The sequence below is a fragment of the Enhydra lutris genome, unplaced genomic scaffold, assembly GCF_002288905.1.
Source record: "Enhydra lutris kenyoni isolate GAN:26980312 unplaced genomic scaffold, ASM228890v2 scaffoldscaffold12, whole genome shotgun sequence".
Taxonomy (NCBI): Eukaryota; Metazoa; Chordata; class Mammalia; order Carnivora; family Mustelidae; genus Enhydra; species Enhydra lutris.
The window spans coordinates 48,791,649-48,805,260 of record NW_019154096.1 but is presented as its reverse complement, the minus strand read 5'-3'; the positions used below and the strand labels follow the sequence as shown (position 1 = coordinate 48,805,260).

Sequence of the window (13,612 nt, the reverse complement as noted above, 5' to 3'; positions counted from 1 at the left end):
ACCTGTTGTGGAGCTGATGGCTGATGTACGGCTATTGACATTATTGTAATAGATACACTCTGTGCAGCAAACTTTGAAAATACACTAAAGAATACAAGGAATAAAACTTACCTTAACCCCGAAGACGTCACCACCATTAACAATGTTTTAAGATATTAAATGGTAGTGAAATATGTCTCAATGATGAGGACAAACTCAAAGAGCAGAACAGCATCATGGATGCTGGATCAGTGATAAAAGTAGACTTAGAGTGGAAGTCTGATGGTTGATATAACATGGTCAATAAGAAGCAGGTTTGCTGACATGGCTAAGTAATTTAAGTGCATAACATGTCTATTGGAAACAGGTGACCCCCAAGCCTACCTCATTAAGCCCTTAAGACCATGCAATTCAGTTTTCTCTTATTTACCACGCAGTCTTCTGAGCCCAGTTCAGTTTTTAAGAAAGTTTTCTCTATCAAGGAGTGATTGCACTGATAGACCAATTCTGGCTGCTTGGTATGTTATGTTTCTTATGCTAGTTGACAGATTGTTTATTTCCCCCAAGATCCTGATAGGCTTTATCATAGGAATTTCAGATTTGCAAGATTGGTTTGATTTCCTTTCTTTCCTAGCCCCACTTTAGCCTTGGATAGAGCTTGCCTGACACTTCCAGGACCTTGTCATTAAAGAAGTAAACAACAGGCCATCCCATTAAAGTAAACCATCCATCTGTGTACTAAGAGAAATTAATCATTTTGGCCTGTTTAGAATATTATGATTGATTCTAGGCATGCTTAAGCCCCATCATGGTACAAATTGGGAAAAGGAAATTGTGATAGTTAATTTTACTTGTCAACTTGACTGAGCTAAGGGATGCCCAGATATGGTAAAACATTTTCTCTGGGTATGTCTGTGGGAATGTTACTGAAAAGAACAGCACTTGAATCAATAGACTGAGTAAAAATTAGCCCTCATCAATGTGGACAGAAATCATCTTATCCTTCTGAGGGCCTGAAGAGAACAAAAAAGTAAAGGAAGGGCAAATTCTCTTTCTTCTTGAGTTGGAACATCCATCTTCTGCTCTCAGACATCAGAGTTCCTGGTTCTCAAGTGCTTTTGGACCTAGACCAGCAGTCTCCCTGTCCTCAGGCCTTTGGACTAAAATTGAACTATAGCTCTTGCTTTTCTGGTTCTCCAGCTTGCAATAGCATATTGTGGCATATCTCAGCTTCCATAATCCCATGAGCCAATTCCCATAATAAATCTCCGTATATATATGGAGATATATATAAATATAAATATATAAATATTTATATAGATAAATATATATATAAATCATAAAATATATAAAATATCATAAATATAAAATATCATAAAAATAAGTGATTCTGTTTCCCTGGAGAATACTAATACAAAGATAATTAAAGGGGGGAGAGGGAACATATGCCATGTATATGGGATTGGAAACATCAATATTATAAAGATGTCAATTGTAATCTAATGCATCTATGTATTCAATCCATCCTAATAAAAATCCTAGCAGCTTTTGTCTTGTTTTTGGCAGTCATAAAGCTGACTCTATTATTTATATGGAAATATAAAGAGCTAAGAAATAGCCAAAGCAATCTTGAGAAAGGAAAAAAAGCTTGAAAACTTAGGTTTCTAGATATCAAGATTTATAGCAAAGTTTTAGTAACTAAGACAGTGTGGAATTTATGTAAGGAGAGATAACAGATCAATAGGACATAACAAAGAATCCAGAAATTAACCCACATTTATACAGTCACCGGATATACAACAAAGGGTGATTCCGTAGTGCAGTGGGGGAGGGGATGATTCTTTCCATAAGTGATGCTGGGTCAGCTGAATAGTCTTACAGGGAAAAAAGTACTCTTGAACCTCTACCTCACAGACACATAAAAACCAATTCTGGTTGGATATTAGATATAAATGTGAAAGATAAAATGATTCAACTTTTAGGAGTAACCACAGGATAATATCTTCATGACCTTAAGTCGGCAATATTTCTTAAAGAGGACCCAAAAAAGCACCACCACTGCATTGTACTATATTAAATCAAGACTTTTTGTTCATGAAAAGACACATTAAAAAATTTTAAAAGACAAGTCGGCATGGGAAAAGTACTTAGGAAGTGTATATCGGGCAGAGCGCTTATATCCAGAGTATACACAGAACTGCTAAAAATCAATGAAAAAAAAAAACCCGGGCAAAATACTTGACAACATCTTTCACAAAAGAGGGTATCAAAATGGTCAATAAACACTGAACACATCTTTCACAAAAGAGGGTATCAAAATGGTCAATAAACATAGAAAACGGTGCTCAATTTCATGAGTAGTCATTAAAATGCAACTTAAAACCATAAGGTGATACTATTAATTTCATTAGTATGTTTGAAAAGAAGAAATCAGACGATGCTAGGTGACAACAAGGACGTGGATCAGTTAGAACTCTCATAACCTGGTGGTGGAAATATGAATCACCACGAACATTTTGGAAAGTACTTGGCATTAAACTACTAAAGCTGAGCATATGTGCAATCTAAGAGCTAGCAATTTTACTCTTACATACACTTCTAACAGAAATGCATAATTTCCCCCACAAAACATCCAATTGTATTTACATCAGTGTTAAATGTATGAGCTGACAATTAGAAAGAAGCAAATTATCCATCAGTCATAGAATGTGTAAAAAAGTTGTATACTCCTGCAATCATATACCATACATCTGTGGGAATCAATGAGTAATATTACAGATGACTCCACAAACAATGTAGAGAGAAATAAGCCACTCACAGATGGATGCATACTGTACGAGATTTCAACCATACAAAATTAAAAAATAAGTAATACCTAATCTATGTTGTTAGAAGCGAGGATAGTGTCCATCGACAGATGAATGGATAAAGAAGATGTGATATACACACAGACACGTACACACACATGCACGCGCAATGGAGTTTTACATAGCCATCAAAAAAGAAATCTTGCCATTTGCAACAACATGGATAGAACTAGAGGGTATTATGCTAAGTGAAATAAGTCAATCAGAGAAAGACAATTATCATATGATCTCACTGATATGTGGAATTTAAGAAACAAGCCATAGGGTCATAGGGGAAGAGAGGAAAAATGAAATAAGATGAAACCAGAGAGGGAGACAAACCATAAGAGACTCAGTCTTAGGAAACAAACTGAGGGTGGCTGGAGGGGAGGGAGGTAACTGGGTGATGGACATTAGGGAGGATATGTGTTGTGGTGAGCGGTGTGTGTTGTGTAAGGCTGATTAATGAATCACAGACCTGTACCTCTGAAACAAATAACACATTATATGTTAATTAATTGAATTTAAATTTTTTAAAAAGCTAGGATAGTTACTCATGGGAAGGAAGCAACTTGGAGAGAGCACAAAAGAGGCTTTGGGGGCTATACTAGTAATATTTGGTTTCATGTTCTGAAGCAATGACAGTTTTTTTCCTTTTTAGGCTTTTGTCTCTACTATTTATTTTCTCTTGGATAGAAAGCAAGATGTTTGCCAGAATAAATTTGTCAATACAAATATAATTAAGAAACCTGGAGTTGAGTCTCTAGCATCTGAATAATCTAAACTTATCTGAAGTGGTCTGCAAACTTTAGAAAAGCATATAATTAAAATTAAACTAGAAAAAATATTTTAAAGAGTTATGTTTTTCAAAAATCATAGTACCAATTATTAAAAATCACAAAAGCACTTTGGTTACAATGCAATAAAACTAGAATTTATTTTTCTAAGATTTTATTTATTTATTTGAGAGAAAGAGTGAGAGCACAAGCAGGGGTGTGGCAGAGGGAGAGGAAGAAGCAGGCTCCCCACTGAGCAGGAAGCCCCTGAACCAGGGCTCAATTCCATGACCCTGGGATCATGACCTGAGCCAAAGGCAGACACTTAACCCACCGGGACCCCTAAAAACTAGAATTTAAAATCAAAACTTTACATTAGAGTCACTCAAACATTTGGAAATATAAGAACATAGTATTAAATAACTAGTAGGTCAAGAAAGATAAATGTAATAAAAATACATAGAAAATAACACAAAATAAAAATAACCTAACATAGAAGATCTAGTCTAAGCTATTTAAGAGATAAATTCATGGCCTCAAAATATTGTCACTACTATGAAAGAGAGATTGATTCCAAATTCATTTCGGTCCACTCTTTCATTCCCAGTGCTAAAAATAGGCCTCTTGTCTGTGAGACTTCCAAGTTCTCTGCTTCCTGCTAACAAGTTAAATAATGAAGGGAAAACCCACAGGAAGTAAGAAATAGCTGATAACAGGAAGAAAAAATACACAGGGAAAAGAGGAAAATCAAGGCATGGAAAGAAACTATTTTCTAAAGAATAGTGATGGATGATAAACTAAAACCTTCTTTCAACTGGGTGGTCAACTTGGGACTCAGTCTTGGTCTGGTCTTCTTTGAGAAAATGGAATGTTTGGCCTATCATTCGTTACCTTGTAAGCCAGTGCATGAGAGGAATTAAGAATATAGGCTAGGCCCTTTCCTTTCCTAAAGAGCATGCCAATGTTGTCATATATGTCTGATACCTGACGCATATGGATTCCATTCACTAACAACACAAAGCACTTAAAAGAATTGAACCATTAGTCAACTACAATTGTGGTCAAACGATCATTGAGATAATTCACTTCTGAGAGAGAAAGTCTGTTAGGCATTCTTTTGGGTTTCCCAAGTTCTACCCATCATCAGTTTAGATATTCAGAAACTACTCAGCTTAACTCCTTGGAGAACAGCCATCACCAGGGCACCTGGGTGGCTCAGTCTGTTAAGCGTCTGCCTTCAGCTCTGGTCATGATCACAGGGTCCTGGAATCGAGCCCAGCATTGGGCTTCCTGCTCACCAGAGAGCCTGCTTCTCCCTCTTTCTCGGCTTCTCCCTCTCCCTCTGCTTCTCTCCAGGCTTGTGCACTTTCGTTCTCTGTCAAATAAATAAATGAAATCTTAAAAAAAAAAAAAAAGAATAGCCATCACCAAATTACACCTCAATATTTTTACCTTCAGCCTTTATGAAGAATTGATAGAAAATGTTTTAATAAGAATGTGTGTCTGCATCTCCTGGAAAATTAAACTGGAAGACCTTGACATTATGTCTCTTAGTAGTTCTTAGAGAAGTCTCATTCCTGAACCATACCTGAAGGTCTCATTCAACTTCTCTCCCTCTGATCCCCAATCCCTCCAGAAAGAATTAGTTGCTCCTTCAAGTAATTGCCATAGGATTTGATGGGCATTTATATTAGAGCATGTAATCAGAGTCCCCAAAGAGGGACTCGATAATACCTCTATAATGGATCTGCATCTTTCTACTTCTGCTGCCAAGCTTAGTAGGAGGGAAGCTAACATTTATTTGAGAGCTTGCACTAAGCATTGTTATGAGCTTTCGCGTATCTACGAGGAAGACGTTCAGTAATTTTAAAAAATTTGATTGAAAAGGGGCGTCTGGGTGGCTCAGTTGGTTAAGCGGCTGTTTTCAGCTTATGTCAGGATCCTGAGGTCCTGGGATGGAGCCCCACATCAGGCTCCCTGCTCAGTGGGGATGTGTTTATCCCTCCCCTTCTTCTCCCCCATCACCCTCATGTTTTCTGCTTGGGATCCCCTCTCTCTACTTCCCCCTGTTCATGTGCATGCACACATATGTGCTCTCTCTCTCTCAAATAGACAAATAAAATCATTTAAAAAATAAATAAAATCTGATTGACTAGAACTGGGTTTTAATCCTATGAGTAATTTGGTATCTTCAGCAGAAGTGGTGTATTTTCTTTGATCAGACAGTGAGAAATATATAACCCATTTTCATTTTGTTTCATTTATCTTGGCTACCAGGAAGCTCACACTCGAATGTTATGTTTTAAATGCAGAAACCAGCTTCTCCCAAATTCCTGGTATATTTACCCCTTCTCCTCCTATATGTGGTTTATGATCTCTGTTATTTTTTAACTGACTTGCCATATGTCTGATTTTATTTCATGTTACCCCAAATCCTTTTTAGAAAATGCTGGAAATAGACATTGCCTCTAAAAGCAAATTTACAAATATGTTACTAGATTTCATTCAGTTTGACTGCAGAATCAGTTCAACAGTATTATAATTATTCTAATTTACCTCGTGTTTTTCAATAATCATTTCATCAAAGATGTTGATATATATATTATCTTTTATTTTAGATAAGCTTGAGAAGCTATAATCATGTCCAGGTGAGCTGTAAATAAGAAAAACATATGTAAATGCTTAATTCATTTTATGAGAGCATTATACATAAAGAACCACAAAATTACTTGTTCTTTACTTTTATAAAGTATAAGCTAAGAAAAAGCTATGTGTTTTGCAGATGACTGTCATCTTTCATTAAAGACAGTATGCGCTTTGTAATTTATCTTGTCTCTCTCTTAAGGTAATTTGCATGAAAAATAAGAATACTTAAATTTCAAGCAGAAAGACTTTCACTATAGCCATTCATGGCAAACAAATTATCCAAAGTATGGTGTATTAAGACTTTCCAAAAACCTTAAACTCTGCTACTTTCTGCTAGCTCCCATATATAGTTAAACTGCTCTTTTGCTCTCAGCTAAGAGATACAACTGTTTAACTACAGCACTTATTCTCTTTCCCATATTTATTTTCTTCAACTAGAAATTGGGATAGTGAAATGCATTGTGCAAGCTGTCTGTTGATGGCTTATTTGATTGGACACATTTTTGGAGGTAGCTTCCTTCACTCTTAGCTCCAGCTTGTGCATGGAAACTCGAACCTTGATCAAACTTCTAACAGCTAAGAGAAGTTAAATAACTTGCTTAAGGTAATGCCACCAGCAAATGACAAAGCTTGTATGTGAACTCAGTTCTGACTGACTCGAAAGGCCAGGCTCTTTTCACTCTACAGTCTGCCATTGATATTACTTATTGAAGCTTGTTGCTAAGGAAGCAACTATTTCAAGGGATCTCCAAAAGTTTGCATAACCTTCGGTTACAATGAAAAATATTAGCTGATATTAGAGAACAATTTTAAGTTGAATTTTCCTTATATTTTCAAGTGATAAACTGACTTCCCTACCCTGCTCTTCAAGAGTTCCCTTTCATGTTGCAAAGCCTTAAGATAGGACAGAAGAGGCAATGAACATTTACAACACTATGCTGGCAGGAGGAATGATAACTGTCATCCTCCAGACATTTTTGAGTGTGTCAACTCAGTATGTCCCTTAAATCACTCAAGTCCTGCATTGTCTTGCACTTTATATTCTACTAAAACCTTATTCAAATTTCACCACAATTTCTCCTCCAAAGTAGAGCTCGCAAGGCTAATTACTATATACTGTTTACTATTATTCTCTATCCCATTTGCACGTGGTTTTTATTCACTAAAACATCACGTGGAGAAGGGAATAGAGCTCTTGTATCTCAGAAAACCAAAAGTGTAACTGAATGGTGTGTCTTAGCTGAACCCTCTGATCTACTTGATTATACTCTAAATGTGTTCTTGGTGTATCTTGCTGCTATAACTGCAAGAATGCAAATACTCTATAGCCTCCTTCTCTTTAGTTCACTTTTTTTAAAAATTTCTTTTCAGTGTAACAGTATTCATTGGTTTTGCACCACACCCAGTGCTCCATGCAATCCGTGCCTTCTCTAATACCCATCACCTGGTTCCCCCAATCTCCCACCCCACGCCCCTTCAAAACCCTCAGATTGTTTTTCAGAGTCCATAGTCTCTCTCTTTAGTTCACTTATAAGTTTATTTATCTTATTGACTACTGTGTGTTCTCCTAAATCCATTTATTTAATACAGAGACACCATCAAAGAATAATGCAAATAGGAACCTCATGATCTGCAGAACTTGAGAGAGCTGAACAAGGTTGACAAGAGAAGGGGGATAGAGCACCAGGACAAGAGAAAGGACTTTGATAATGGATGTAGTTGACAGTTCTTTATATTCTTTTACTCCAGTGAGAGCTAAATATACTTAGAAAATGGCTAATTGAGTTTGGAGAACAATATTAAGTTTTAGGTTTCAAATTTGTCTCGATCAACATACTTTTATTTCCAATAACAAAAGCCTACTTATATAGCTTTTGTATCAAATATAAATCTTGAGAAAGAAGAACAAAGCTGGAGGCATCCAACTTCCTGATTTCAAAGTATATTACACAGCTACAATAATCGAAATAGGATGATACTGGCATAAAGATAAGACTTGTAGACCAATGATATAGAAAAGAGAGTCCAGATATAAATCCCTGCATCTACATAAGGACAACTGGTCTTTGACAAGGATGTCAAGCATACACAACGTTGAAGGAATAGTCTCTTCAACAAATGGTGTCAGTAGAACTACCAACATGGAAAAATAATCAAATTGACCCTTATTTTAGACCATACACAAAAATCAATTCAAAATATATTAAAGACTTAAAATGTAAGTAAGATCCGAAACTATAAAGCTCCTAGAAGAAAACACAAGGAAAAAGCTTCATGGGATAGGTTGTGGCAAAGATTTCATTCCGCAGATATGACACCAAAGCATGGGCAACAAAAGTAAAATAAACAAGTAGAACTTATCAAACTCTAAATCTTCTGCACAGCAAACAATCAATAGAGTGAAAAGGCAGCCTATAGATGAGAGAAAATTTTTGGAAATCATATATATTATAAAGGGCTAATCTCCCAAATACACGAGGAACTCATACAACTCAATAGTAAAAATGTTAACAACCCAGTTTTTAAAATATGCTGAACCTTGAATAGACATTTCCCAAAGAAGATCTACAATGACTGACATGTATTTGAAAAAATGCTTGGGGGCACCTGGCTGGCTCAGTCAGTAGAGCACACAACTCTTAATCTCAGGGCTTGTAAGTTTGAGCCCTACGTTGGGTGCAGAGATTACTTAATAAAATCTTTTTTAAAAATGCTCAATAATTGCTAACTAATAATAAAATGTTTGCTAATAATCAGGGAAAGGCAGCTCAAAACAACAGTGAGGTATCACCTCACACCCGTCAGAATGACTATTACCAAAAAAAAAAAAAAAAAAAGATGAAAAGTATTAGTAAAGATTTGGAAACTGGAACTGTACACTGTTGGCAGGAATGCAAAATAGTGCAGCTGCTATGGAAAACAGTATGGAGGTTCCTCAAAAAATTAAAAACAGATTTACCATCTGATCTGGCAATCTCATTTCTGGAAATCTATCCAAAGAATTCAATCAGGATCTGAAAGAGATGCTAGCATTCCTATGTTCATTTGTAACACTATTCACAATAGTCAAGATGGAAGAATGAAACTCGAGCATTCTCTTACACCATACACAAAGATAAACTAGAAATGGATAAAAGACCTCAATGTGAGTCAGGAATCCATCAGAACCCTAGAGGAGACCATAGGCAGTAACCTCTTCAACATCGGCCACAGCAACTTCTTTCAAGATATGCCTCCAAAGGCAAAGGAAATAAAAGTGAAAATGAACTTTTGGGACTTCATCAAGATCAAAATCTTCTGCACAGCAAAGGAAATAGTCAACAAAACAAAGAGGCAACCATGGAATGGGAGAAGATATTTGCAAATGCCAATACAGACAAAGGACTGATACCCAAGATCTATAAAGAACTCCTCAAACTCAACTCACACAAAACAGATAATTGCATCAAAAAATGGGCAGAAAGGTGCCTGGGTAGCTCAGTGGGTTAAAGCCTCTGCCTTCGGCTCAGGTCATGATCCCAGGGTCCTGGGATCGAACCCCGTGTCGGGGTCTCTGCTCAGCGTGGAGCCTGCTTCCTCCTCTCTCTCTCTCTCTCTGCCTCTACTTGTGATCTTTGTCTGTCAAGTAAATAAATAAAATCTTAAAAAAAATGGGCAGAAGACATGAACAGACACTTCTCCAAAGAAGACATACAATGGTTAACAGACACATGAAAAATGTTCATCATCACTAGTCATCAGGGAGATTGAAATCAAAATCACATTGAGATACCACCTTACACCAGTTAGAATGGCCAAAATTAACAAGACAATAAACAACATGTGTTGAAGAGGATGTGGAGAAAGGGGAACCCTCTTACACTGTTGGTGGCAATGCAAGTTGGTGCAGCCACTTTGGAAAACAGTGTGGAGATTCCTTAAGAAATTAAAAATGGAGCAACTGCAGGGCCATATAGTCACCAAACTGTGGAAAGAACCAAGATGCCCTTCAACAGATGAATGGATAAAGAAGATATGGTCCATATATACAATGGAGTGTTATGCCTCCATCAGAAAGGATGAATACCCAACTTTTGTATCAACATGGATGGGACTGTTAGAGATTATGCTGAGTGAAATAAGTCAAGCAGAGAGAGTCAATTATCATATGGTTTCACTTATTTGTGGGGCATAAGGAATAACACGGAGGACATGGGGAGATGGAGAGGAAAAGTGAGTTGTGGGAAATTGGAGGGGGAGATGAACCATGAGAGACTGTGGACTCTGAGAAACAAACTGAGAGTTTTGGAGGGGAGGTGACTGGGTGGTTGGGTGAGCCTGGTGGCGGGTATTATGGAGGGAATGTATTGCATGGAGCACTGGCTGTGGTGCATAAACAATGAATTCTGGAACACTGAAAAGAAATTTAAAAATTTTTAAAAAGGTAAAAAAAATAGTCAAGATGGAAACATCCTAAATGTCTGTTGACAGATGAATGGATAAAGATACAATGAAATAAATACTATTTACCCTTAGAAAATAAGAAAATTCTACAGTACTTGATAATACAGATGAACCTTGAGGACATTATGCTAAGTGAAATTAACCAATAAACCAGTCACAGAAAGACAAATACTGCATAATTCCACTTTCATGAGACATCTAAATTAGTTAAATTCATAAAATCAAAGAGTGGAATATTGGTTGCCAGGGGCTGGGAAAAGGGAAATGGGGAGTTTCTCACCAATAGGCATAAAGTTTCAGTTAAGAAAGATGAATAAGCTCTAGGGGTCAGCTGTACAACATTGTACCTATAGTTAACTATAATATACTGCATACTTTAAAATCTGTTCATAGGGGAGATACCATGTTAAGTGTTCTTTCCAAGTTAACAAAAAATGAATAGTGTTCAGTAAAGCAAATTACCCTCTGTAGTACTGGCTCACTTGATTGTGAGGTAGCCAAGTCCAAAATCTGCAGGGTATACCAGCAGGCTGGAAGCCCAGGGAAGAGTTGCTATTTAAGTTTTCCCAGGAGGGAGGTTAATTAAGTCTTTTTTCCATTAAGCCTTCAACTGATTAGATGAGGCCTACCCATATTATAAAGGATAAGAGAGAGAAAGATAAAGACACAAAGACACAAAGATACAAGTGCGTGTGCTTGTGCACACACACACACACACACACACATCCTATTGATTCTGTTTCTCTGGAGAACCATGATTAATGTGATGATATTCTGGAAAAGGGAAAATCATGGAGACAGTAAAAACATCAGTGGTTGCCAGGTCCCAAGGGAAGGATGAAGGGATAAAAGATGAAGCAGAGAATATTTTTAGGTAGTAAAACTATGCTATATGGTATTAGTGGTGGGTATATGTCATTATATATTTGTCAAAACCCATAAAATGTATGACATGAGAGGGAACTCTGAAGTAACGGTTGATAATGATGCATCAACATTGGTTCGTGGATTGTAACAAACATAACACACTGATGCTGAGGGAGGCTATGTGTGTATTGTGAGAAAGGTATATGTAAGAACTCTCTGTACTTTCTACTCAATTTACTGTGAGCCCAAAACTGTTCTAAAAAATAAAGTCTGTTAAATTTTTTAAGTGGGAAAAAACTCAATCTCATTAGAAATCAGGGAAAGTAAATTAAACCACAATGAGAATATCCTTTTAGATCTATAATATTAGAAAAAATAATTAAAAAATACAAAATATTATTTAAGATATGGCATAATATATATTGTGTTGGGAGTGTACATTGGTACAATAATTAGAAAACAGTTTGGTATTACCTAGTAAAGTTCAAGCTGAATTCAATTATAACCAAGCAATTCTACTCCTGGACACACATCCTAGAGCGGAGGTTCTCAAAATATCCCCAACTAAGTAGCATCAGTAACACCTGGGAACTTGTGAGAAAAGGGATTATTAAGACCTACCCAGACCTACTGAATTAGAAACTATGAAGGTGGGCCCAGCGATGTTTTCAGAAGGCATATAAGTGATTCTAATGCACAAAAAAAGTTTGAGACCTACTGTCTTAAAAACAACAGAAGACAAGTACAAGAATGTTCAGAGCAACATTATTTGCAATAATAAAAGATTAAAATAAGCCAAACAGATATCAACAGGAAGAAGTATAAAAATTTATGGCATTTTAGTCCAGCAGAATACTATAAGGGAGTGAAAATAAAAGAAGAAGAGAAAGAAGGGAGAAAAGTAGGAAAGTAGGAAAGAAATGAGAAGGGAGGAAGGATGGGAGGGAGGAAGGTTACAGATGAATCTCTCAAAATAATTAAGAGTAAACAAACAAGATTGCAAAAGATGATTCAATTTATATAAAGGTGAAACATCCACAAGTGAATAATAAATGGATAGGGATAATACTTATGATATAAAATCATAAAGAGAGGGAAAGTTAAACACAAATTAGTGGTTGCTACCTCTAGGGGCAAAGTAAGGGAATACAGTTAGGTACTGGCTTTGTAACAACTAGGTACTGGCCTTCAAAGGTAATGGTAATATTATATTTTTTTAAGCTGGATGGTAGATACACAGGTATTCATTTATTACTTTTCCACAGAACTTACATTTGCCTATATATTATATATGCATATATATATATATATATATATATATATATATATCAATACCTATGTAAGAAGAATTTCATAATTTAAAACTTAAAAAATAAAGCTTATCTCAATTGTTATTTTTCAAGCAATGGCTCAAGAAAACAATTTTGTTATTGCTCTTTTTTAGAAGCCAAGGAAAAATAGATTCCAACCTACATAAAATCTACTTTAATTTCTTCATTCCAGCATGGGTGAGATCCACTTGCAGTACTGGTTTGGTATACAGTGTGTTGAAAAGAAACTTCCACAAAAGGTTGTACAGTATCCTGAAACACACAATAAATACTGACTGGATTTTTGTGCTATTTTTATGTAGTTGATGAAAGGTAGAAGGCCAGGAAATTACTTGTTTACTCGCTGACAACTGGATGGCTTACTTTTTCTAACAGCTATTATTCGTTCACTCATTCAATAAACATTTATTGGTCCTATTCAATACCAGATGCTATTCTAGGATTGAAGGATAAATGGAACTTTCCTTAAGGACTTTATAGTCTATCAGGGGAAAATAAACAGGTAAACAAATAATTGCAAATGTGAAAAATAAAAGAAATATATTCAAGGTATAATAGTTACACAGGAGAGCCAATAATTAATTTCTGGAGTAAGGACAAGAAGAATTTCACAGAGAAAACATTCATTGACCTTGAGCTTTGAAACATTAAGTAGTAAGTTTCATGTGGCCAATAATATGGAGCTGCGTGGAGGCCATTCCAGGCAAAGGAAAGCGAAAGAGAC

The 13,612-nt window shown here is 36.1% G+C and overlaps 1 protein-coding gene across 1 annotated transcript in view; it reads right to left on the bottom strand.

Moving 5' to 3' along the window:
- Window positions 1-13,612, bottom strand: part of LOC111145361 (coiled-coil and C2 domain containing 2B) — a 99,673-nt gene that overhangs the window by 20,009 nt on the left and 66,052 nt on the right. The window contains exons 22-23 of the mRNA XM_022500224.1: window positions 13,031-13,140; window positions 6,158-6,254 (exon numbers count right to left, since the gene is read on the bottom strand). Of these exons, the coding sequence (XP_022355932.1) occupies window positions 6,158-6,254; window positions 13,031-13,140 (207 nt within the window). The remainder of the gene's footprint in view (window positions 1-6,157; window positions 6,255-13,030; window positions 13,141-13,612) is intronic.